At 39.0% G+C, this 26,285-nt stretch overlaps 4 protein-coding genes across 4 annotated transcripts; 2 read left to right on the forward strand and 2 right to left on the reverse strand.

The window, feature by feature from the left end:
* Window positions 1–171: 171 nt before the first annotated feature.
* Window positions 172–8,120, reverse strand: LOC110947541 (mannose-P-dolichol utilization defect 1 protein-like). The gene is made up of 7 exons (XM_022188920.2): window positions 7,941–8,120; window positions 7,664–7,729; window positions 5,553–5,685; window positions 4,678–4,763; window positions 3,285–3,400; window positions 3,037–3,147; window positions 172–2,943 (listed from the first exon to the last, which is right to left on the reverse strand). Exons 1-7 carry the CDS (start codon window positions 8,029–8,031, stop codon window positions 2,821–2,823), a joined length of 726 nt encoding a protein of 241 aa, XP_022044612.2. The 5' UTR covers window positions 8,032–8,120; the 3' UTR covers window positions 172–2,820.
* A 1,201-nt stretch (window positions 8,121–9,321) lies between these two features.
* LOC110946729 (transmembrane 4 L6 family member 4-like) lies at window positions 9,322–11,726 on the forward strand. The gene is made up of 5 exons (XM_022188235.2): window positions 9,322–9,563; window positions 9,914–9,982; window positions 10,881–11,014; window positions 11,095–11,281; window positions 11,384–11,726. Exons 1-5 carry the CDS (start codon window positions 9,387–9,389, stop codon window positions 11,390–11,392), a joined length of 576 nt encoding a protein of 191 aa, XP_022043927.1. The 5' UTR covers window positions 9,322–9,386; the 3' UTR covers window positions 11,393–11,726.
* A 2,771-nt stretch (window positions 11,727–14,497) lies between these two features.
* On the forward strand, window positions 14,498–17,177 carry tm4sf21a (transmembrane 4 L six family member 21a). Its single transcript, XM_022188224.2, has 5 exons — window positions 14,498–14,800; window positions 15,538–15,603; window positions 16,411–16,544; window positions 16,619–16,805; window positions 16,931–17,177. Exons 1-5 carry the CDS (start codon window positions 14,624–14,626, stop codon window positions 16,937–16,939), a joined length of 573 nt encoding a protein of 190 aa, XP_022043916.2. The 5' UTR covers window positions 14,498–14,623; the 3' UTR covers window positions 16,940–17,177.
* Window positions 17,178–17,737: 560 nt separating this feature from the next.
* slc25a15b (solute carrier family 25 member 15b) lies at window positions 17,738–25,859 on the reverse strand. The gene is made up of 7 exons (XM_022188729.2): window positions 25,569–25,859; window positions 22,893–22,970; window positions 22,154–22,412; window positions 21,915–22,052; window positions 20,711–20,886; window positions 20,181–20,339; window positions 17,738–18,864 (listed from the first exon to the last, which is right to left on the reverse strand). Exons 2-7 carry the CDS (start codon window positions 22,945–22,947, stop codon window positions 18,743–18,745), a joined length of 909 nt encoding a protein of 302 aa, XP_022044421.2. The 5' UTR covers window positions 22,948–22,970; window positions 25,569–25,859; the 3' UTR covers window positions 17,738–18,742.
* Window positions 25,860–26,285: the final 426 nt, after the last annotated feature.

The raw sequence follows: 26,285 nt of genomic DNA on the forward strand, positions 1-26,285 counted from the left end.
CCTTGTTACTAATGTATGTGTTGGCTTTAAACAGTTGAGCTGTGGCTGGTTTGAGGCTCATTTCCTCAGATTTAGAAGAATGCCAGTAATCTTCCCACCACTACATTCAAAATTGACCAACTGATGAATTTCCCCACCAGCTGATGGAGAACAGAAAGTGCAGGACTCTGATTTCACATTTCAACTTGGATTTATTGGGTGGCAGAACAGGAATGCATCAGAACTGAAAGGCTAAAGACTGTTCACATGTATGAATGGTAATTACACGTGTAAACAAGAATGATAAGGCTGATAGGCAGTCAGGATAACTTATCAACTTCTTAGTCTGGCATGCAAACACAAAGTGGGATTGAGCCTGATGAGAGTTTCAACCCATATTATTGCGCAATAAATACCAACTTTTTGAAATCAGTCCAAAAACATGTTTTCTCTAAGCTGAAGAAACATTTTGCTGAGCTCAGTTTGCTTCTCTGAGACGTTTCACTTTAAGATTTACTTTGTTTACAACTTTACTAATGTCAGCCGGGTCATCTTGACCCAAACTCAGGAATGTCACAGTGCTGAAACGGCCGTTATGACACTCTGCTGCTCGAGGAAAATCTGATATTATCGTTCACAAAGTCATCTGAGTGAAACTGAGGTGTAACATGACTCCCAGAGGAAAGTGTAGGAGGTAGATGATGTTATTTGCACACAGATAAACAGATTCTACAGTCCTGACGTAAATGGTGACTGAAGGTGACACTTTTTTTAATCCTGTGTGCTTTCTGTCGCGTACAGTTCCATCTATTGCTTCGAGTGAAGTTGCAGTAATTCACAGTATTAATAAATTCAAATAACATGTTTTAATGTAGCAAAATTCGTAAAATGTCAATGCAAAATATACATTATAGAGGGCAACTGTTCATATGGGACAACAATCAGTGTTCTGTTGCAGACAAACGAGTAACCTTGTTGCAGTATGTGTATTTAGCAGAGCTCCTACAAATACGTGGAGGGATTCGGAGCGACACTGGACACGTTGTTCATGTTGGCTTAAAATAGTTGAAGCTCAGCAGTGAAGCTGGGAGTTTTCATGAAGAGGTTCTTACAGCCAACTGTGGCTTCCAGACTGTGAGGAAAAATGAATGACCGAAAGCACTTTTCCTCCAGTAAGCTGCTGCACGGCTGATTCTATAAATCTGATGTCAGTATGTCTGTATGTGAACCAAGGCGCAGCATAAAAGGTGCAAGCATGCACAATGAAAACAATTAAGATTTTTTTTTCGAAAGCAAATCTAAGTGACTGAGCAGAAAATGAAAGTAAGGACACATGAGATGCTGCTGTGTACATAGGCCTTAATGTTAAAAATATTCAAAATGATGAATGATAGTGTGTCGTAATAAAAAGGAAGGTCTACACAAAAGTTCCCCCCAAAAAAGTTTTGAAAATACCTAACAGATTTGATCGTTTTTCCAGTCTGCAGTGTGAACAGTAAATCCAGCAAAGCAGTGCAGTCCTTATGAGCTATAGAGGAGAAGCTAACTGATATCACCAGATCCGTTGAAAGGTTATATGTTTGATTGTGCCTGCTGCAATAATTCGTGAAGTCTTTTAGAGTCTGTTCAAAGCCTTTAAAGACCGTTGAAATTCCTGTGAAGATGTTTGGAGACATGTCTGTCTTTCAGTGCTTGTGAACAATACTCACCCCTTTGGAAATTTTTACGTTTTCATAGCTTTTCAATAGTCAATCACGGTGATTTTTTAAAATGCAAAGTAAAAACATATTTCGCCAGAGTAATAATTCAATTTCTAAAATGTAAAATAAGTGAAAAGCATCCAGCCTTTTAAAGTGACTCACCTACATTCAACACAAGTGCAGCTATTGGTGCTAGAAGTCACATAATTAGAGAAACAGAGATAATCTGAGTGCAGTGAAAGTGTCTCAAGTGACTGTTGCATAAAGACACCAGTGTCTGGAAGTTCCAGTTACTTATAAGTTAGTACTCCTGCTGGTAACTACATTGTGAGTACAAAGGAATACTCTAAGCAACTCCATGAAAATGTTAGTGAAAAGCATCAGTCAGCTGATGGAAGTCACTGAATATCTCTTGGAGTACAGTTAAATTCATCATTAAGAAATGGAAGGGATATAGTCCATGCCGAGAGCAGGCCGCCCTAAGTGACTGTACAAGAAGGAGATGAGTGAGGGAGGCCACCAAGACAGAGGAATGGGGGGTAAATTGGAATATCTGACACTCTGCAGCACATGTAGCAGAGAATGCATCACAGCTGAGCAGACAGAGGTGCAGAGCCAAACTTGGTCTTCATGGCTAGTTGCTAACTACTTTGCAAAGTAAACGGCTGTAAAATTTATGAACAATGACCCTCACAATATTTCCCTTTTCAAAATAACTCCAACATGCATACAAACAATATATGCCACTATACTGATATCAGAATTCCCAAGTATTCCCAAGAAAGCCTGTTTCCCCTGACAGTAAAGTAATTCCCATTTACATCACTAGAGGGCACCAAAAGACTTCTCATTCCATTACCTTCGCAACAATTGGGAAGTAATTGCACCAATAAAATGTAAAGTTAGCATAAAAGCATGACAAAAAACAGCTCTTATTTTCACAGACGCACAGCACATGAGTCGTTTTAACTTAGAGCTCAAAGTACCGATCAGGCTTACTGGTATAAAAACACCCTGTAAACATTTACAGCCACTTTACCGTTACACTGGAAAACCCCAGCATCCTGCACAGAATCACAAAACAGTCTCATGCCAGAAAGGATGTGGATGTGATGTGTTTCTTTGTCACCACCGTCCATCTCTACTCCGTCTTCTTTGCCTTGGCGGCGGTGCTGCTGCTGTAGCAGAAGACCTGGACCAGCAGGACACAGCTGAGACCGGCCGACAGTATGCGTGACAGAGTAGCAAGAAAGCCCCCAGTTTCCTACAAGAAAAGGTTTTAAAATCAGTTAGTGAAGACAACAGTTACAAATTAGTGTCAAATCTGCAGCTGTGTGTGTAATCCCTGACTGCATACCTGTAGAGAAGTAAAGACAACACCCAGAGACCCGGCCCATGATAGCAGCACTGACAGGGTGGACAGCTGACCTGTGTGGCCGTTCTGGTGGTTGGTTATGGTCTGGAAAACCTGGAAACAGCCAATCCAGCACTAAAGTCACTCCCCTCTGATAAAGATGCATTCTTACTTTGCGTAATCACTTTACAGTAATGACGAACAAGCTCAGAAATGAAGCTCTAAACACATTTATGCCAGTGAGTTGCTACCTTGCTTGCAATTAAAGCTGCCAGACTGGAGGATTGAATCACTGAGACGACTGCTGCAGATGCACATGAGCCCAGGAGGAACACAAGACCACTGAAACCAGAGAGGAGCAGCACTCCTGCCAGATAAATGATATAAAATGCAAAAAATATTTGAAATCTGAACGCTCCACAAGAAACAAAAAATCATTTGTAAACAAAAATGTTACGTATGAAATCAACAATTGTTTGACAAAACTTAAAACTCAAGGTTTAAACAATCATTTTAACCTCTAAAAAAAGAATAAAACCATCTCTCTGTTCCAACAAAATTATCTGTTGAACGGTTTTGAGTCGAGACACCAGAAGGGGGTGCTGCAGGAAAGCAATGAGCAAAAGTTAAACAAGTATGTGAGAGTTGTTTTAATCTACGTGCTTTAGCCGATACCTGATAAAGCATGTTCCACATTCAGCAGAAGATTAGATGAGAGAGGCATAACATAAGACATGTTTTAGTATTCTGTTTCTAATCCTTCATCATCATCATTGTGTTTCCTAAATGTAACTTCATCACTGACATGCACCACAAGAGATTTAGACAGCTGATAGTCCCATCAGTGGGAGGTACACTGTAAAAAATGTCAAACCATGAAGGTAAAAATCTGTAAACTCTGAAACAGTTTGATGCGGTTTATATAACAATGAATCACCGTAAATACGTTAATCAGGAGAAAAGTGTGTGTTTTTTTCCACTTGAAAAATTACATTTCCCAACTCCTGCACAGTTATTAATGTAAAAATGCCAGAAGATGTATAACAATACTGTATTTTTTGCATTTAATTCTCAAAAAAAATACAGTTTTTCACAGTTAAATGTAGAGATTGTTGTGCTGATAATGGAAACATGCTGCAATATTTATAACAAGTAACATGGCAATTTCTGCATTTATTACATGTAAAAAATACAGTTTGTTACTTCTGTGTTAATAATGAACATATGCTTTAATATTTATGACAGCTTCAACTACAATTTTTGCTAAAAATACATATATTTAATTTTAAATACACTGAATCCACACAGGTACTGAAAGCATACAATGAAGATAAAAATGGCGGCCACAGAGTGATGAATGATATAGCTTAATTAATTCATAAGAATATTAATGAAAATTCTCCCTCTCGACCATCACATCTCTACTAATCAATGCAAAAAAAAATACACGAAATACAACAAATGCATTTCTGCTGAATCCTGCAGCTGTTTTAGGCCATTTTCAAGCATGAACCTAAAGAGCGATTTCTACTTTCTCAGAAGAACTGGGCCGAGAGCCACAAACAGGGAAGTCAAAGCACTTAGAGATAAATTGTCATAGTTTACATTTGCAAATCAAAAAATGCTGCAGACATGTTTGCTAACCTGTGAGAGTGTCACCCCGATAATGCAGGATGAGGAAGATAATCGCTGCTGTCTGGGCCAACGTGAAGAGCCTCTCTGCCCAGGCACTGTAGAGCAGATCGATTAAAAGGTTGATAATAAATAGATTATTCCGTTTTACAGCTTCCAAACAGAAAAACATTCTCTACTAAGACAGACAGAAATTGCTGCTGTGTTTAGACCCATAGCCTTTGAACTCAACACACTTCTGTTGAGGTGTGCAGAGTGAATATGTCTATATGTAATGAATGCTTGTCCACTTGCTTGTGAAAATAGCAAGTGAGTTGTACATTAACCCTCCTGCTGTCTTCATTTACGGGCACCAAAAAAATATTGTTTCCTTGTTTGAAAAAAAAAATCCCAAAATTTCTGAAAATTTGCAAAACTTTCAGGAAGAAAATTCCAATAATTCCTTGAAAGTTTTATTCAAAAAAATCCCCCAAATTTAGCAAGAAAATTCTGCTAAATATTTTCAAAAATTGAGTAAAAATCTTCCAAAAAATCCTAAAAATGTCAAAAGTGACTACATATATATCAGTCCTTAAGATTCTTTAGAAACATTTTTAACATTTCTTTTTTCCACCAAAAAATGTTCAAAGATTTCCCAAAAATGTTGAAAATGTGGACATCAGAAGTTTCACTGTAAAAATATATATATATATTCCACATTTTCAAACTTTAAAACGGGTCAATTTGACCCACAGGACGACATGAGTGTTAAAGCATAAGGAAACTGGAACAACCTGTTATTTAAACTGACAGATGTAATGCATTCTAGCGCAGTCGTTCAGCATCACTGAAGTAAGGAATACCAGAACAGTGTGGTCTTCTTTATTGTCTGGTTGATAAGTACTTACAAGAGTGGGAAGTTGTTGGCGATGGCATACACGACAGGACATGAGAAAGCATAAAGTTGCAGCAGGACAGAGATCAGACTCAGACCTTCTGCACTTCTGCTCCACAGTATCTTCAGCAGCTGAGGCAGCTGCGCTGCAGAGAAACGACAGACGATGAGGGGAAATTTGTTATCACACAGAGGAGTCAGGCGACAAATTCAAGAAAGAAAAACAAAAACATAAAGTGTCATAGTGAGGTGTTGGACCACTATGTGTCACCAGAAGAGCTTCAGTGCTCTTTAGCATTATTTTTTTCAGGTATCTGGAACTCTAACAGCATTCTTACAAATACATGACTTCTTTTAGTGTTAGAATTATGGTGGTGCAGAGAGCTGTTCAAAATTTCTGATAGGTGTACAAACGGGTTAAGATCTGGGGCTGTGAAGGCCAAAGCATATGGTTCATGTCATTTTCACTCTCATCAAACCTTTTAGTGTCATTTTCTGTTTTGCTTGCATTGTATATCCATTGTTTTCTCCCTCTCCCATTCATTTACAATGGTTTTATCACCACTGGATTCCTTTCCCTAGTTTCCCTCTCCAACTGCAATAAACCTTTGAAGACTGTGTAGCCAACTGGATATAGGAAAGGAAATAATCATAATCATAACACTCAGTGAATTCTTGTTCCTTGTGGATGGAGGAGGTGTCTCTTGGAAGAGGCCACTGCCATCAGGACAGAAATGTTTCGTCACAGGGTAAAGGCGACCTCTCAGAACAAGATTCTGTTGATCTGCAACGATCAGTGAACTCAAACCATGAAGGCAAAATACCTCCAACTGCATAAGACAGCCACTAGATCAGGGGTGTCAAACATGCAGCCCGCGGGCCAAAACTGGCCCGCCAGAAGGTCCAATCCGGACTTTGTGAAGTGTAAAAAATTACAGAGAAGATATTACCTGGAAATTTTAAATTTGTAATACTAGAATTTTAAAATAATTTCTAGACCATTTTGTGTCTCATTTTTGTTGTTTGTGGCATGTTTTTGTCGTTTTGTGTTTCCTTTTTGTCTCATTTGTGTTTTTTTGTCTTAGTTTTGTCATTTTTTTGTTTTGCTATATTTGTTGTTTTGTGTATCATTTTGTGTCTTTTTAGTCTCATTTGTGTTGTTTCTCATTTTTTTGTCCCTGTACATTTTTTTCTAATTTTTTGTCTCTTTTTTGTTTTATTTTGTGTTGTTTCATTTTGCTTCTCGTTTTTGTCATTTTGTGTCATTTTTCTAGTATTTTGTCTTGTTTTTGCTCTCTTATTTTTGTCTGAATTTTGTCATTTGGATCATAAAGTAAAATACTATATCGATACCTGTGACTAAATGTCTTGTGCCGTTGTAGGTCCAGTGTGATCTGTACGTTGTAAATGAAAAACTGGGGCATAATAGTGTTGAAACTGGAGGTTGTTCACAATGTTTTGTAAAAAGATTTTCCTTAAATGTGAGCATGTTTGCACTGAAACAAAGGAAAAATTTGGAGTTGTTGTTATTTATAGGTCATTATGCTGTGATTTTACTGGTCTGGCCTAATTGAGATCAAATCTGTCTAAAAGTGGCTCCTTGAACTAAAATGAGTTTGACATCCCTGTACTAGACTGAGAAGTCACTGTAGTGGTCAAGAGTCTAGCTTTTTCTTTCAATTTGTCACCCCTGTAGCCAGTCTGCATGACAACATGCAGTAAGCTGTGATTTATATCTAGTACAAAAACTCTATATGGAAAAACGCATTTCTAATGTTCACATTAAATATCCAAACCTGGCGTGATTCAGCTTCCATCTGCATATGGATGGCTTAGTAATGCAGCAGCTTTATCACCAGGCCAGATGTTCTCCTAGTTATCTACACACTGGTTCAGCAGTTAGTCCTGCCTGGTAGGTCCTTGGAGGTATTTGGATCCTAATTTAATCATTACACACAATCGTTACAGTGTAAAGACACATGAGTGATATGACAGCAGGTTAATCAGTGATGCTAATGTGATCTCATGGGTCTCATTAGGCATGTCAGGAGGAAAACTACTGCATAACCATAGCGGCCGTGTTTGTTAGTTGCATGATTCAATCAGGCAGATTTGCAGTCTTACCCAGGAATGTGTCCAATATGATCCAAATTCCGACAGCTTTGTTTAGTACAAACTTCAGGCAGGGCACTAGAAGATAAATGGGCAGTATTAGACCGCAGCAGACAGCCTAAAGCAGGACTTTGTAAGAATAACAAAGCACAGCCCGCATATCTGTGCTTCAGGGCTCCATCGTGAGAGTTTACGAACAGAACATCCTCCATTGCGTTCCGCACATCTGGACACGTTTTACGCGACATTTCACCCGCAAACACCGAAGTTTCTCAAGCGCAGTCCTCACCGTGCCAATTTAAGCGGACGAAAATCTCGTCGTAGCACTTTTCTGGCATTAAATAGGTAACGAGGAAGTCTCTGAGCGGAGACGTGGCCATGGCTGGTCTGTAGGCAGCAGAGAGCCTCGGGAACAGAGGGAGTGGTCCAAAGGTTCCCCAATATTTACAGCAGAGGCCGCAGACTCTGTCTGACCTGAGAGAGACACACTGATCTGAAACCAGCCAACGAGGATCTGCAATCTTTGTGGGGGAAAAAATCAATGTGTGGGTTATTAAACTGAAGAATTCACAGCTACTGCTACTATTCACTATGTTTAGATATCGCCATGAATTCAGACTGGATTGATATTGAAGATATAAAACACTTTGCTGGGATCATATTAATGAATGATTTGTGTCTGAAGATCAATTAGCAAGATAGATAGATAGATAGATAGATAGATAGATAGATAGATAGATAGACATAAAATTGATTGGTTCCATAAAAATACAAAAGAAAATTTGATGATGTGATGGTTTATTTATTTTTTGTTCAGTTTTGAACACGTTCTGTTTTTTTGCTGACTTTGATACTGACAATGTTGAGAACTGATATATTGAAAGTGTCAAAAATTAAGTTTTGTTCGTTTTTCTTGTAAACAGCAAACAAAAAATAGAATTTGGATTAGTTTGTATCTGTCTAATGCAGCCACATCTTTTGATACACATAATATTTCATGATAATATTTGAGATTGTGTAAAATTGTAAGAAAGAAGCACTGTATTTCAGAAATATACACTATATTACTGTAGCTGATAAAATTCAAATTCAATAAAATAGACTACAAAAAAGATTTGGAAAAACATACAATCTCACAGGGCAAGACAGAGTTGAATGTGTAAAAGCACCAAAAAATAAAATAAAAGTGAATGTGCAATATAATGCATTCATCTATGTAAATTTACCTCAATCATTTAAATATTAAGGTTAGGAGCCTACAATATTAGACAGTATGTAGACCAAATACAAATTAGCCTGACTAACTTAATTGTTGCAATGTATGAAGGACACTTTACTTATAACATCTTTCTTATATTAAATATGTAACTAGGAACTCAAAAATATACAATTTGATCCCCAGTTTGTTGGACAACTTGCATGTTAAAATCCACACTGAGACAAGTAAACAATACATTTTTCTTCCTATTAGTGAGAGTACAAAGTACAGTGGTTCAAAACTACTCCAGCAAATAGAATCTATGCAAAATGTTATTTGAATACATGTAACAGCATCTCCTTCGTGGTTTATTAGTCCACTGGTTTGCCATCATGAATATTATTAAGCTGCCTGTACAAATTCATTTCTAGCTATTTTTGGTTTAGTTTTTCTCTGAGAACAGGAAGTTTAGTCTGAGATAAAAACCTACTGAACACCAGCTTCCACAGCAGTCGGTTAGTTTCTCTCTCTGACAACATGTGCACTGGAAAATGTGCCCGTTGCATCGCTGTTACTCTGTATCCGTTGGTGTTTCTATCCATCATCTGCAACATTATCTTGTTCTTTCCCGGCTGGGATGTAAAGTACGCCAAAGATGGACATATTACAGAGGAGGTGAAGTACATGGGGGGTCTCCTCGGAGGAGGGATATTGGTGAGTTATCTCTTCTTTACCATGATACTGAAGGGTGACAGCTTAGATTAAAGGCTGATGTAAACTTTCTGAAGTATGATGTATGACTTCAGGTGAAAGTGGAAACACTGGCTGTACACTGTGAGCTGTTTGTGCTGTGTTACAGACTTGATTATTTTTGCCTGTTCTGAATTCTAATGTTGTGTTTTGGTAAAAATCTGCAATTCTCTCAATCTAGAAACACTTGCATTATGTATGAGGCCTATTTTACACAGTTACCGAATTGTTTTTCCTAATTTGCGGCCTACTTTGAACCCGCTTCATGCTGATGCTCCATCTAATCCCCCGTCAACCACTGTGCACCACCACAGATGCTGATCCCAGCTCTGTACATTCAACTGACTGGAGAAGAAGGCGGCTGCTGTGGAAATCGCTGCGGGGTGAGTCAGTCACAAGTAATTAATTTCAGGAGCTCAGGTAAAGGTGAAGGAAAGAGTCAAACTATAATTTCCAAGTTCAAGAAGAACTGTCACACTCAGCTAAATTCAGGTGTTTACTGGTGGCCAGTCAAGCTGAAAATCACTCGGCTAAAAAAAGAGGGGATGAAAATATGCAGTGTAGTGGTGCATGATTATTGCGCAACACTTGAGACGGATGATGCAAATACATCAGAGGATGCTTCTGTTTTTTTAGGTTGAGAACCAGAGAAAGGGCTTTTTGAAAACAGGTTTAAAGTAATCAAATAATAATTATCACGTGAAATATTTAAATAAACAGAGTTAGATTTGTTTTTGTACAATAAAGGGAGAAATAACGAGAATACAATCCATGTTGTTGTATGTGTTTTGTTATTTGTGTATGCATTTACAGGGTCACAATTTGACAAAAACATGTTAAATCTCTTTGCCTTTAATAACTGCATCAAAAATTCCCCAAATTTCTGAAAACTTGCAAAACTCAATAATTCCTTAAAAGATGTATTTTTTTAAAAATCCACCAAATTTATCAAGATTTTTTTTTGTAAATATTTTCAAAAAATGAGTAAAAATCTTCCCAAAAAAAATTAAAAAAGTGATTTCATACATATCAGGAAAACTTGTAATATATATTTTTACTTAACATTTCTTTTTTCCACCAAAATGAAGTTTCAGAAGTTTCACAGTGAAAGTACTTTTTTCCCCACATTTTCAAACTTTAACACAGGTCACTTCTGACCCGCAGGACAACACGAGGGTCAAAAATATGTCAGTAGAAGGAAGGAAAAATATGTAAGAATGGCTCAGAATTCTGGGAGATGAATATCTGTGAACTTTGGTTTTCACGTCTCTACTTTGGCAGATGTTCTTTTCCATTGTGTTCGCTGCAATGGGTGTGCTTGGAGCCCTGTACAGCTTCATTGTGGCCTTGAAGGGCTTGGCCAACGGGCCCCTCTGTCGCAACGGTGCAGAATGGACTCGACCTTTTCTAAACAGGTGACAAGCAGGAGCAGCCTCCTGATGACTCATTAACGCGATGGAGTCCTGCTCATTCATAAGCCTCTTTATTTACGCAGCAATTTCACCTACGTGAATGACTACAAGTTGTGGAGCATGTGCCAAGAGCCAAAGAACGTGGTGCAGTTCAACATAGGGCTGTTCGTCACTCTGCTGGCAGCCAGCAGTGTGCAGGGGTTGCTCTGCGCCATTCAGATGATCAACGGCCTCTTCGGATGCCTCTGCGGAACCTGCTTCAACAAACAGGTGAAATGCACATGCGCCACATAAGCTGTGCAATTTGAGAGTGTCTTAACTTCAGTTCCCCATTTCATTTGTTCTATTGTTCTCTGTTTTCTGTACTTACAGCACGCATAAGTTCCTGATCAGGAGGTGTTTGATCATTTGCATTCATGCCACAAGATGGTTCTCTCTGCTGGAAGTATGAGAGAAATGTTCCTGCCTGTATTTGCATAAAACACTTCATGCGTATTTCCAGATGCTTCAAGCTGTCACAATGCATTATGGTATTCTGTGAAAGGAGTACACAGTTTAAAAACAGGATTACTCCTTTTAACAGATTTTTTTGCATATTTTTGAAATACAATATTAAGAAAATTACAGAAATAGAATGCTAGTTTATTTGTTTAATGTGAAATAACGTTAAAAGCCCGCAACTGTGAATACCAAAAAAAATAAAAGCCCTCAGAGAGTGCAGTACTCCTCCAAGGCTGCTCATCATTGTATCGTTGTATCATTTCCGACGGAAAAGTCAAGATAAGTCCTTAACGGTGGATTTGCAGTAGGATTGGCATCATGTGAACATCAGCATTCAGCTAACGTCCACTTGTTGTCATGGTTACAGTGACGCTGTGCCACTGTCTTGTAATGGTACAGAAATCTTTAACAAATCCATGGATCCAGACTATAAGCTACATCACTGCCAAAATCTAATCAGTTGGTCCTTGTGTCAGTTCCAACCCTCCCTGTAAATTTCATCCGTATCTGTTGGTCTGTTGTTGAATAATGTTGCACACAGACAGACAGACAGACAGACACTGATCGTCACTTAACTCCGCCGCATTCCTTGTAGGAGTAAGAAAAAACAAATAAATAAGTAAATGCTGCTTTAAAAAAAAAAGAAATGAAAACACTGTTAAAAAATTGCAAATTTGAAAAATTGTTATAATTCCACAAACATTTCCTTTTTATTTAACAACTGAAACTCTTTGAATTCAGGTTTATTATTGCAAATATATTTTTAACAGTGGAATTTACATGCAATTAGTAATAATTGTCAAATATTTGTTTAGCAAGAAATATCTTTCATACATGCATATATAGAAGATACCATTAGGATTAAAATCCGACCAACACTGGATTTTGTGGCAAAGACAGAATTTTAAGGAGTAAAAAAAAATTGTGATAGAAAAATTATTATATGATTTTAATGACAGTGTTTTAATTAGATGATTATTTTTTCCATATTATTTTTGCACCACAACTGGGATCTTATCATTTTTATTAACAGTTTATTTTTTACATCACAATGTTAAAAAAATCATTTCTAATTTAACAGTCAATTTGAAATAAGCTAATTTCAAAAATAAGCCGCTGATCCACTCATAAGCGTCAGTTTAAGGGGGGACGGTGGGGATGTGCCCCCCCACCCACCCACACGCACTTTTTGTCAGGGGCCATTTTGTCTCCAACACATTCAAATTCTTCACATGTAAGCCGTTGTAAACCCAGTTATTTTCAGCAGTATAGAAAATTCCGACGCTCCTGAACGCACCATCCGCACTCGGCCGAGAGTTGCACAGACACGCGGCACACCTTCGTGAGGTTATAAAAAAAAACGTGCTGATGCTAAATTTGCGCCCGTGCCAAGTGGAAGCTCCGACCAGAGGCGTGCAGGGGCAAAATTTCGGCCCGGGAGAATTAGTATTATAGCAGCCCACGGACCTCTCCACTGGTATGTACTGGTAGCTCAACAGGTTGAGCCTCTGCCTTTGGTGTGGTGGTTGTGAGTTTGAGCCCAGCCTGTGGCATTTTGCCGCCGTTCTTCGACATTTTCTCAAAGTGCTGTCTTACCAACGACACGGAAGCATATGAGAAAAGCAGGCGTTTCGCACCAATGCTAAACTTTGATCTCAAGTAGAGGCCCACAAAATATCGTCCAATGGGCTGCAGTTGGCCCACGAGTTTGAGACCCATGACTTAAAGCATTATTATTATTATTATTATTATTATTATTATTATTATTATAAACAATAATATCCCCGGTGTTCCCGATTACCCAGCACGCCACCCAGGGTGTGCATTTCCATCTGACAATGGCTGTGGTCTCCATCCCCCCCACTTTTAAAAACAAACTGACGCCCTTGGATCCACTGCTACTGATCTGTGTTGTGTTTTGTTAACACAGCATTACTGTATGCCATTTTCATGCAGTGACATCTGAAATAAAAGCAAATGATAATCTATATCTTAGTTTCTTCCTTAAGCACAGTCATTTCTTAATGTTCAATAGATTTATTTATACTTCTGATGTGATTGCAAACTTCAAACTGCTTCAAAAGAGAAAAAGGAAAATTCTATCTGCTCTGCTCTGCTCTGATGGCTGTAAAATGTAGGAAAAGAGAAAAGGATTAAAGAAAATAGCCCTCAAAGTAATATTTTTAAACTCACACCACCCTTAAATATGAATAATGTTCATCCGGTGATAAAGGAGAACTGAGATTCGTCAGAATACTGTTCACAATTACAACTGCTCAATGATTAACCTACAATCCCTGCAACACCCCAGTGTTGCTCAGAGACCATGTGTGTTTTGGGAAGCATGACTTCTTTATCTTAGTTCCCCCGAAATTCCAATTCTTTCTCCAGTTTTCTGAAGAAACCTCATAAAAAAACAGTTTTTCCATTGCTCATTGGAGAAACTAAAAATGCAGTGTCCAGTCAGTGTTTAACCATCCAGAGTGTGGTCATTTATCAGTGGTTTGCAGGTTTGCAGTGGATGTCAATGACACATTGTACTGGCTCCGTTTAGAGCGCTGCCACAAGTCTGAAGTCCAACCATGCTGTGATCCTGCAGTTAAAATGCCAGTATGCCACCAAAATACCAGAAGGGATAAGTGGACTTCAAACAACACACTGAAGCTAACCCAGTAGCACCAAATATATTACAGCAACATATGACAAACTCTTAGAGGTTTCATCACTCAGTTAAACATAAGTATGTCGTGGTGATAGGATTAACAAACTGCATGTCTGACTCATGTGACCCGAACACAGTCATGCCTTTTACCATAAAATGTCCACATTGCCTCTAATAAGTCAACAAAGCAAGCGCTGTCTCTCGGAGTTACCAAGTGGTGACTCATATATGCCTCTGCAGCCTATCCCAGGCTGTTTGTCCATGTTATCAGATTGTCAGAACACCTCCCACATCCTCCCATCACTCCCCTTAGTTTCCCTTCCCATTGTAAATGCATTTACCTCTTTGGGGTCAGTTTCAAGTGGAACCTCTGTCTGCGAACAGGAAATTTCATCTTAGATAAAAAAAACTTCTTTCAGCAGTCCACAGGTTTTTCTCTCTCCGCCAACATGTGCACAGGAAGGTGTTCCCGTTTCATTGCGGTCAGCCTGTACCCTTTAGCGGTCATATCCATCATCTGTAACATCGTGCTGTTCTTTCCTGGCGGGGACGTCAAATACGCCAAAGATGGACATATAACCGAGGAGGTGAAATACATGGGAGGCCTCGTTGGAGGAGGTGTACTGGTGAGTTATCTTCTCTCTGCTCTGTTGCTGAAAAGTCGGATTCTGGACCAGGAGCCGCTGGAAATTCCTCAAATGTTACATGGAGCCTACATACACATGAAAAACTAAAAAATATTGTGTGATCACTCTATTTTAGGTTTCTGAGTGCTACATTTGTGCTTTAAGGTCTATTTTACGCTGTATGAAACTCTCCTGGAACAAAACCTCAAACTTTCTCATGTATGTGATGCAAAATCGTCCTTCTGCAATGTGTCCCAAAGTTTTTTACTGTAGTACACAGTACAGTTTATAATGCAGACTGCTGACTGTACATGCCACAATTTCTTATCTTACTGGAGTCTGCTTCTTTTCAGCAAACCCTTGCTTGGTATTTCTGGGACTATCCAAGCCAAAGCTGTCTAAAAGAATACATTCATCACAGATCACCCTCATATTTGCCATTTTTGATTGATATAATTCTGCGTTTGGAGTGCTGTATTTCCTCTGTACATCAACATATTCACTTTCAACATGTAGAGGAACCACTTGTCCACTATCACACCCAGTTTGAGAACAATCAGGGCGTGTGTTAAGAAATTATCAGGGGCATTGTCTTCCATTCAACTCAACTTTATTTTGGAGTTTGAAAATGTATGCAATGTGCAGTCTCTTGCCAATTAGCACTGCGTTATTAAGATTAAGTCATGTTGCTGAACTGAATCGAATAACGTACTGTAAACTCATGTGTCCTGCTACAGGTGTTGCTACCAGCACTTTACATTCATTTGACTGGAACCCAGGGCTGCTGTGGAAACCGCTGTGGGGTGAGTCAGTCCTGAGTGCAAGGAGATGTTTCAGGTGCTTCTGTTTAAATGATGAGGAACGGAAACTACATACTGACTACGCTACTGCGCATGAAACTACATTTGTAATCTGTAGACTGCCAGGAAGCAGTTAAAGAAAACACAAGCCAGTGGAAATAAAAATAGCTGATGGAAAAATATTGAATGTCACAGAAACATGATCACAGTTCACAACTCATTGAATCAAGACCTTAAAAATGCCTTTAGTGGATGTACATTTTTTGCAGATTTCTACGTAAGATAAAGCTGCTGCATCACAAAGTCATTGCACAACATCTAGATTGTAGATGTGCAATTCTGAATTAGCAAACTGTCAGAACATCAACGGTACACATGTCTTTATTGGTTCCTGCTTTAGAGGTCAAACCTTTTTGACATTTTACTTGTTTTCTTTCTTTCTTGATTCAAAAAGAATATTTAAAGTTCAAGTCACATGCAGAACGCTTGCGCATGTTGGTCCTCTCTCTTCAATAACATCAAGATTAAAAATGCATTCCTGATAATGAATTTGCTTCTGGCGGTTGTGATAACAGCGGGAAGCCTGCTTCAGAAGTAGAAAAAGTCTCCAAGCAGCGACCAACTTGTTTCAGCGTGTTTGCTTTAGCCTGCAGTTATCATGACAGAACTATTAGTGGACATCCAAGATCCTGCTCCTCCGTAAACACTGAAATGCTTCACTTATAAACAGAATGGGATAAAATATGAGCCTGTCTCTTTACGCTGCAGCAGAAATGTTCCTGACTTTTAATTATCCTCCAACCTGTGCAGATGTTCTTATCAATTGCGTTTGCTGCCGTGGGTGTGGCTGGAGCTCTGTACAGTTTGGTCGTGGCAGCGCTCGGTTTGCAGAACGGGCCCCTCTGCAAAGACATTGTGTTCTGGTCAACACCTTTCAAAGGAGAGTGAGTAACTTTCTGGTGATGTGTGTTCAGTTTCTAAAGTCCTGGCCACTCACAAAGCTCCTCTTTTTGCACAGTGATGGCAAATACCTGAGTGACAGCTCTTCGTGGAGGACATGCAAAGAGCCTAAGGACGTTGTGCAGTTTAACATTGGCTTGTTCAGCACTCTGGCGATCACAAGCTGCCTGCAGGTGATTTTCTGTCTAATTCAGATGATCAACGGGCTCTTCGGCTGCCTGTGTGGAACCTGCAATGCCAAAGGGGTGAGATGAAGCTTAGCTCAGGTCTTCAATAGTCAGTTTTTGCCACATTTAGGATATCTGAGGCCATGCACTTTTCAAATGTGCAGAGAAAATCTTGACAATAATTCCAATCTTTGTACTTCCAGGTACTGTAAGCCTGACAATCGACTGTCACCCCCTGCAGGAAGACAGTGTTCCTGACTGCACCTTTCTTTTCTATTGTCTCTGCTTCATAATAGATTGTTATATTTTTTAAGTGTGTATTTCATGCTTCATATTTTATTACATTAGCCATCACAGGAATCTTGAATGCAATGTAGTGTTATGTTGTGAAAGTGCACAGTGTTTGAAATTATTTGGTGACCGGTTTTAAAAAAAATGGTGTTAAAAACAGCCCCTACACTTTTGAACTGTGTTTAATTGTACTTATATTAACCCTCGTGTCACTCTGCAGGTCAAAATTGTCCCGTTTTAAAGTTTGAAATTGTGGGAAAAATATATTTTCACAGTGAAACTTCTGATGTCCACATTTTCGGGAAATCTTTGAACATTTTTGGTGGAAAAAATGTTGAAATTATTTCTTAAGAATGTTCACAAAAAAAAATCTAGATTTTTTTTATGAATGTTCTTAAAGAAAATATAAGTTTTCTTGATATATACATAATCACTTTAGTTATTTTTAGGATTTTTTGGGGAAAATTCTTAATCATTTTTTGAAAATATTTACAAGAATTTTCTTGCAACATGTGGGGGATTTTTTTTAAATGAAACTTTTATGGGAAACTTAAGGAATTATTTGAATTTTCTTCCTCGAGATTTTGCAAATTTTCAGAAATTTGTGGATTTTTTTTGATGAATTTTTGGATTTTTTTCAGACAAGGAAACAATACTTTTCAGTGCTCATACAAGAAGACAACAGGAGGGTTTATGTTTATAAAAATACAAGACAACACTTTCCTTCACTGACACCTTTAATGTAGATTGTATTAGTACAATGAATATCAGCACTTATATCTATATAAATATCTAAAAACTCAAGATTTTTGGACTAAAATACCTACAAGAATGCAAATGATCAAGTAATGGGGAAAAAATGTTTTTTTTCAGAAGTGTCTCCAAGGAGTGCAAATGTCACATGGCAACTGTTATTTTCTCATTGCCCTGTACATAAAATAAACATTAACACAACAAAAGGGAGCAAATGTAGTAGTTTCAAAAGGCAAATGCTGGTTCTCGAAGGAGTGACAACAGGAGTGGAAAATAACATCAGCTGAAAAACAGTACTTATAAGACATATCAGGCTCAAAGTAGTCTGGGTTTGACGTTTCTTTTGAAGCCTGTAAAATTTCTAAAATGTAAAGACATATTTGAACACATTTATTGGCAGAACTGCATGTTTTGTTACTCAGACAAAACTGAAATATGACTCAAAACTCCCCATTGAGGGATGCTATAATTTAAAAGGCCATCATCACAACGCGCTTTAGGCATCTTAAATGAGTCAGTATATGCCACTTGACATTTTTGTATAAAGTCGTAATGCGTCGAGCTGGGCAGTTTAAGCGTTTGTGCGTCAAAGATAACCTCACAACCCAACAGAGTGTTTCTGTTAAGGATGTAACTCATTACCTGGCAGATAAAGAAATGAGTGCGGATATGACTTTGTTGAAGTAGACATAAAACAATAAACAAGTGTTTGTCATAAAGCGGTTGCTCACTACCGTTTGTCAAATACTGCATGTTGGCAAAAAGCTTTTTGGAGTGTTAAATACAAAGAATAGTCAGATCTAAAAATAAAAAAATGTAGCTGCAGTTTAAAAGTCATGGAGTGTGGCAGTTTCAGTTGGATAACACCCGAGTAGGGTGTTATTAATACCCACACATTTGGGTGTATGGCTAAAATACTTCTCTTCCAGTCAACCGTTTCTTCTACATTTGTGCTCTGCATGTGGACCAGGTTAGCTGTCAAACTGCTTCATCATGAGCTTCCGGCTGGCTTCATAACCCAGGAACAGCGCTCCGTTAGCAGGGAAGGTGCGCACCATGGTGGGAGTGAGCCCGGAGTAGAGCGCCCTCACACCTAAACACGAGAAACAATAAAGCTGAGTGTGACCGAAGACAGAAAAGGCACTCATCTTTTCTTGTTTTTCACCCAGAATGCTTTGACTATGAAATCTGAATGCATAATACAAATGGTGTGCAGACAGAGATTGAAATATCGATACTTCAGATCACAACAATTTAGTTTTAGGAATCAATTCACAATTTTTTGTTTAGACAGAGGAAACAGTACCGCAGTGATCAGAAGGACTTCTCCCTCCACCTCTCACAATCACATCAAACTACTGAAGCTGGTTTGAAGCAGAAAACTAAGGTGCTGCTATGATGACTGTTTTTCATTGCCGAGTAGTTGGTAACAGGAGTCAACATCCACACACAGGATGAAACTGTCGCTATGGCAACATTCATCACCGACCGTAGGGAAGTGCTTCACGTCTGTGGTGATGTTCATACAGTGGGAGTTCCCTGAATTCTTTAAACCACAAAACAGTTCTAATTAAATTGATGTCAAAAATGAAGCATGGTTAAGAAACAAGTAATAAACTAAATTAATTCCACAATAAATAGCTGTATAAAACTTAGGTCTGCAACTTCTAACTTCCGTTTTGAGTGAGATTTGAGTCCCTAGAATTACCTCGCATCAGTTTAATAAAACGTTTCTTTAGCTTTTCTGCCGCATATTTATCCTTGAACTGTGTAAGACCGTATAATGATGGGTTATTCTCTGCATTACTGTAGAAATACGCACATCTTAATTATCCATCTGCTGGACAGAATATTGTAACAACCTAGCTCACATCACGGAGGGTTGGGGATGTTATTTTAATGGGCATAGAGGCCTCATTACAGCTCAGAAGGTCATAAGCTCTGACTTTATAGTTCTCTGAGGAATTTTCAGTGGTCTTGGACTCATGCCATGACGATATGATAAAGAGTGAGACTTTAAAGTCTCAATAGGAGGGACATATGTGGTATATTTTATGTATCTAATCTGTTCAAAACATTTAAAATACTTGTCAAATCATATTGATGATTTTCAGCATAGCTTGATCAGTCTTGTATATTTCCGTTGTTTCTAGATCATTCTCAGAGCAGCAACTCTTGCAAAGTGTCTAGAAAATGGGCATAACCTACTTTCTAATTTGCTTTTTGAACACGTTGAGCTTTTCTGACACAACAAGTTTTAGTATTTATACTGGCATCAGGGAAGCCAGCCTGGGTTTTACTTGTCACTAGATAGAAAAGACAATAAGTGGTGTGGCACATCACTACAAAATAAATACTGCTATGACAACAAACTAAAGAAAACATCAACCCCCCCCGACTCAAGCTTACCTTCAGTACGAGCGATGGTCACAAAGGTCTTGAAAAACCCCGGCTGTCTGCCCGTCATAGACATGACCTGGATCCGAGATTTGACACAATCCATAGGGTAGACCACCAGCCACAGACAGGCTCCTCCGAAACCACCGCTGAACACGATCGGAGCCACACCTTTGACAGTAACCGGTTAGACATGATAAATGTGTGAGAATAAGGCAATCACAAATGAATGAAAGGAAAATAGATTTTAGAAGGTCATGACATCTTCATTCATAGGAAAATGGAATTCTCATTTATTCATTGTTCACTCAGATGACCTCCTCTAACTTTTTTTAGTAACTCTTTCAATTTTCCAGAACCACAAAACATACTTGAAGGATGAAATCATCTTTGCATGAATGTTAAATTTCAGCATAGCATAAAGAGCCTTTTCCTCTGAGCCTAAGGGATGACATCTTTAGTGAACATTTGGAGGCTGTGTTTTCAACAGGAGAAAAAGTTTTCTGCTCGGTGTTCATGCAGGGAGAATATTTCGACAGTACCTATGTCATCCTTTTCACATTTCATGTAGTCTGCGAAGGTGGTGCGGCAGACCTCGTAGGCACCGAAGAAGCAGAAGTAGCCAGGAACCTCTCTGGCTATAGTGGGGGTCAGACCCTGGAAGAAGCCCAAAAGTCCCTCGCTCTTCATGATGGACTTCATCACCGACCAAACAGAGCTTCAGACAGAGCAGACACAAAAACAGCACAAACAGATGAACATGTCAAGAAGTACCTTATTTCACTGAAACAATATTTTTATCAACAATATTATTAACACTATTAGTTCTAAACTCTGCCTAAAAACCAAATTGCAGGTCATCACTGGTAAAGCCACAGACTGAGCTCGGAGGTGATATGAACTGAAACACAAACTTCAATGCAAAAGACACCGAAAATAATTGTTCTTAAATATGAAGTTACAGTTTGTATATCTATTATTTAAATCATATATAATATAGACTAAATTTCAGTTTGTAACATTATCTTGTTCTTTCCTGGCTGGGATGTGAAGTACACGGGAGGTCTCGTCGGAGGAGGAGGAGGAATAATGGTGAGTTATCTCTTCTTTAGTCTGATACTGAAGGGAGGCAGCTTAGATTAAAGGCTGATGTAAACTTTCTGAAGTTTGATGTATGACCTCCGGTGTCCCTGACTTTATCCTGTTAGCTGTTTGTACTGTGTTGCAGACTTGATTATTTTGCCTGTTCTGAATCCTAATCGGGCTGCATAGTGGCTTAGTGGTTAGCATTTTCACCTTGCAGCTAGAAGATCCCTGGTTTGTGTCCTGGCCTGGGCCTGGGGTCTTTCTGCATGGAGTTTGCGTGTTCTAACTGTGCATCTGTGGGTTTTCTCTGGGTACTCTGCCTTCCTCCCACAGTCTAAAAACATGCTGAGGCTAACTGGTGACTAAACTGTCCATAGGTGTGAATGTGAGTGTGATTGTTTGTCTCTATATGTAGCTCTCTGATAGACTGGTGACCTATCCATGGCGTACCCTGCCTTCATCCTAAGTCACCTGGGACAGACTCCAGACCCCCCCGTGACTCTATAAGCGATGTATAAGTGATGGATGGATATACATGCAAACAAAACTTACATTTCATTTGTTAAAGATTCTAGTTTGAGGTTCATTAAAACTGCTAGATATTAAGCAACACACAGTCAAAAAACTGAAGGAATGTGTGACCATTTAAAACCCGCTTACTTCTGGCTCTTTGCGATCTTGCCCGATGCCTCCATCTCATACATGGTTTGCAGTCGACACTTGACAAGCTCGGTGGGGCAGAGCACCAGCGAGGAGAAGATGGACGCCACTGAGCCGGCACAGGCTTTCTGCATGTCACTAACAGACAGGGAAGGCACATCAGGCAATGAGAGATCATGCATGTACTCCAAGGGTTGGTTTGTTCTCATAAGGAGGAGAGCCTGGTTCACGTTTCCTACCTCAGTACAGCTTCACTGTGCAGTCCGGCTGTGAAGCGGATGACCTGCTGGCAGAAGCCGTAGCTCATGAAGAGCACCGAGTTCTCTGCGATATTGGCCATCAACGCCGGCGTGGTGCCCTGGTAGAGGCCACGCAGACCCACCTGTTTGTAGGTGGACATGACGCAGTGGATGAAACCCCGGTACAGCGTGGGAAAGGTCTGCATCTTCACCTTTGCTGTGTCCAGCGGCTGCCCACTGAAGACACATGCAGCTCCCCCTTGGAGGAGAAAACAGTCAGCAACAGAAGCGATCTAACACTAACAGAGTGTGGCTGTTATCAAAACTGCAGGAAGAAAAAAATAAATAAAAAAATCACACTTTGCACAAAGCAAAGTGAACGTGCTGTGAAGAGAGATAAGAATCGAGGCTGCATGGCTGCACTCCACTGAGCGCCATCAATGGAAACAGAGAGAAACGAGCCGGAAAAACACAGGAGTCATCAAAATGTCCTTCTACGTCAGGCAAAGCAAATTTAAAGCAGTAGAAAAGCCACAGAATTTAAATATCACACATGGCGAACACCCTTAAAATGTTTGTTTGCAGAATGTAGCTGTTCTTTGCCTTGTGGTTATTTTACTTTGTTCTTTAATATAATTTGTTTTCCCTGTATTTTAATGTTTGCTTTGTAGAGTACATTGACATTTTGCTTTAAAAAGGTACAAAACTAATAAAGCTATTATCATATTTCATTAATTACCTATGGCTCCTGCAGAGAGATCAATGATAGCCTGGACCACTGGGTGTGGAGCCATGGTTGTCTTCTTCTCTCAGTAACCTGATAAAAAAAAAAAACTAATAACAAATCCTATTAGAGCACTATAATTACAATAAACACACAGATAGCATAATCTGTTATTTGTTACTGTTAATATCCCCTGATACAATGAAAGTGTGTTTGTTTCAACACAAGGAGCAGTTCTGTGGACAGAAAGCAGCAGGTGGGTTGTAAAGTTCACAACAATAAAAGCTGCCTTCTTGTGTGGCAACAGTAATTATTTACAGTAAATCAAGGGTTTGTACGGGGACGCAATAACTGTGCAAATGAGTACAAGTAATGAAAATTATAACTATCAGATAATACAAATACTATAATAGAATCGTGATAAGTTTGCATTGACAGAAACTAGAGAACTCTGGAGTCTTTCTGAGATGAGAAGAAAAAAAAGTACATGTCCCTGTAACCAATATTCTGACATAAAGCAATCAGCTTTACTTCATTGTGTAAATCGGCAACTAATGACTACTTTCACTGCTGAATATTCAGGTTATTATAATCTTACTTATCCAAAGTAGTTTAAATAAATCCACTGGACTTTAAGAAAGTTCCTTGAAGACGTTTCACCTCTCATCCAAGAGGCTTCTTCAGTTCTGGTGGTGGTTGGTGTTGCCTCAGCTATTAAACCTTTGTGAGGTGTGTCCAGGGCTATCATTCCAACGACCGATACCAAATCTCATGTGACTACTCAACGATGGTCGTTGTGAGTATCGGTGGGGGTCGTTGAAATGCACAGATGTCACTGAGCCCTCGTGTGCTAATGGTGGTCATTAGCATGAGTCTGCTGAGTAGTTCTTTTGGGGAGTTTTGAAAGGGCCTGATTGTAAATTGGCGAAAGATGATGCCGCAGACCACCCCCACCCCACCCCCCACCCCCCCGTTCAGAGATGGCTTCTCTACTTTGACATGGAAGACTGCCGAATCCAACACATTGTGGCAGTCTTCCTTCACCTTAAGGAAGAAAGACACTCATTTCAAGACACCAATGTTCAGATTTTGGACAGGGAGGACAGACGGTTTGAGAGAGGAGTGAAAGAAGCCATCCATGTCAAAGTAGAGAAGCCATCTCTGAACAGCGGTGGTGGTCTGCGAGTCTGCCGTAGTCAGATGAGTTTTGGCATCGGTCGTTGTAATAATAGCCCTGGACACACCTCACAGAGAATTAAAAGCTGAGGCAACACCAACCACCACCAGAACTGAAGAAGCCTCTTGGATGAGAGGTGGAACGTCTTCAAGGAACTTTCTTAAAGTCCAGTGGATTGATTTAAACTACTTTGGATAACCATGACCTGGATGAATGAGAACCTACACAGACATATATTCTTACTTATTCAATTAGCTGTTTGGGCTATAAAATGTCAGAAAATCTTGAAACATGTCAATAAATGTTAAAGTTTAATATGACCTTGTTTGCTTCACAACCCAAATATACTTAAATACTGTCACAGAGGAGAAAAGAAACCAGAAAATTCACATTTTACAAGTTAGAATCAGAACATTTTGACATTTTTTGTTTCTTAAAAAATAACTTAAAATAGTTGCCAATTAATGTATTGGTTAAATACCAATTGATTACATGTTTCAGTTTTACTATCCTTACAGATTTTGAACACAGCTCAGTACTCTGACTAAATACTAATGACAGATTATCTAAATCTGACCTGTCACTGTCAGTATTTTTCTGTCAGTGATACTACAGTGGTGCTGAAAATATGAGACTCTATGCAGCAACTTCTGAAAAAAATCTGTCACTGGAGCTACATTCAGACTGCAAACAAAAAGGGCTTAAGTCAGATATTTCAGTTTTCAGTGGTGCTGAAAATATGCCTGAAAAACACATTGTAAAAGAAGAATTTATGATTTGGAAAAACACTGATTTGTGATGGGGAGATTATGCACAGTTTGGCCAGTTTGGTTAAGTCATGTAAATTATCTTTTTTTCAATGTGATTTCATTAAATATCATCTACAATTTAACAATAAAAGGGAAATTCTGTAAAAAAAAAAAAAAAAAAAAAAAACATTCTAAAAATAATTTACCAGTTTTCAAACATTTTTCTTTCAAATATCAGCAGATATGTGTGAAATAATACTATTTGGCCCGGTGTTTTGTTTTCAACAGTTAACTACTAAATTAAAGCCTTATTCTGTAATTTTAGTAGGTATTTTCTGCAATTTAGGAAAACAAGGAAAATAGGTAAAATATTTGTAAACTATTCAAGACAATTACACTTCAAGTCTGTTGATGAACTTTTATTTTTTTAGAGCGCACTCTCTTCCGGTCAGGACAGACGCTCTGATTTAAGAGGGCACCAGTAGAGGGGGACAAAATGCGGCTTTTTAATGCAGAAATTAGCTTTTCGGAAAAAATATATCTACTCACGTGTGACCTTTTTCTGCCGTTTCGGGTCAAAAACTGAGAGGAAAGAGTCAAACTACTAATTTTTCATTTTGAACTTTGCAATTTAAAGCTGACGTCAGACGTATAGCAGCAGCAGCAGCCAAAAAGTTAGCAAAGAGCTAAAGTTACAGCTTTATTTAACGCTGCGGATAATGTCAAGAAAGAAACGGTTGAGAGTAAGAATTTCTGAATACGAACCTCACAGGACAGCCACGGGTCGAGCTCGGAGCATCAAAGTGTCTCTGCCGGTAGGTTAACGTCCAGTCTTACCGTTAAACAGACGTGGCCGGTAACGTTACCGCAGCGAGCTGCTGAAACAAGCTAGCGTGGTCCAGCTGCATGCTAACTCCAGCACCCGGTACAAACATTCACTTTATCTGACTGCTATCTCATTTCTACCCATCAGACCCTGAACAGCTGCTGCAGTCAGTGAATGGATCCGACATTAGTTACAACTGAGAGGAGGAGGAACCACAGACAGGAAGAAGAGCAACGAGGAGCCACTCTGATGCTAATCCCAGGTACCAAACCTGTTGACACTATCTGGTTGATACTATCTATTCAAACTTCCCTCTTATCTCTCCATTGCTTTTTATCTTCATTTTCCATTCATCAGTAATAGGTAATAAACTATCAAAGGCTTCACTGGCTCAGCTTACACATCAATGGTACCATTTTTATTCCATGTTTTATTTGTTGTTTGCTAACCCTATTCTGATCACAGTAACAGGGTTGCTAGTCCATGCTAATGTTTGTTTTTGCTCAGGAGTAGAAGCTAGATATTTAGCTAGCTGTTACTGCTAACCAAGAGGAAAAACTTACTGATGGAAAATAGGAAAGAAAAAAGTAAAAACAATTAGTCTTATCCTGATATTATGAGGTAGAGTGAGACAATCAAGGCTGACAATGTTCTGA

Source organism: Acanthochromis polyacanthus, chromosome 17 (assembly GCF_021347895.1).
Source record: "Acanthochromis polyacanthus isolate Apoly-LR-REF ecotype Palm Island chromosome 17, KAUST_Apoly_ChrSc, whole genome shotgun sequence".
In the NCBI taxonomy this organism is placed as follows: Eukaryota; Metazoa; Chordata; class Actinopteri; family Pomacentridae; genus Acanthochromis; species Acanthochromis polyacanthus.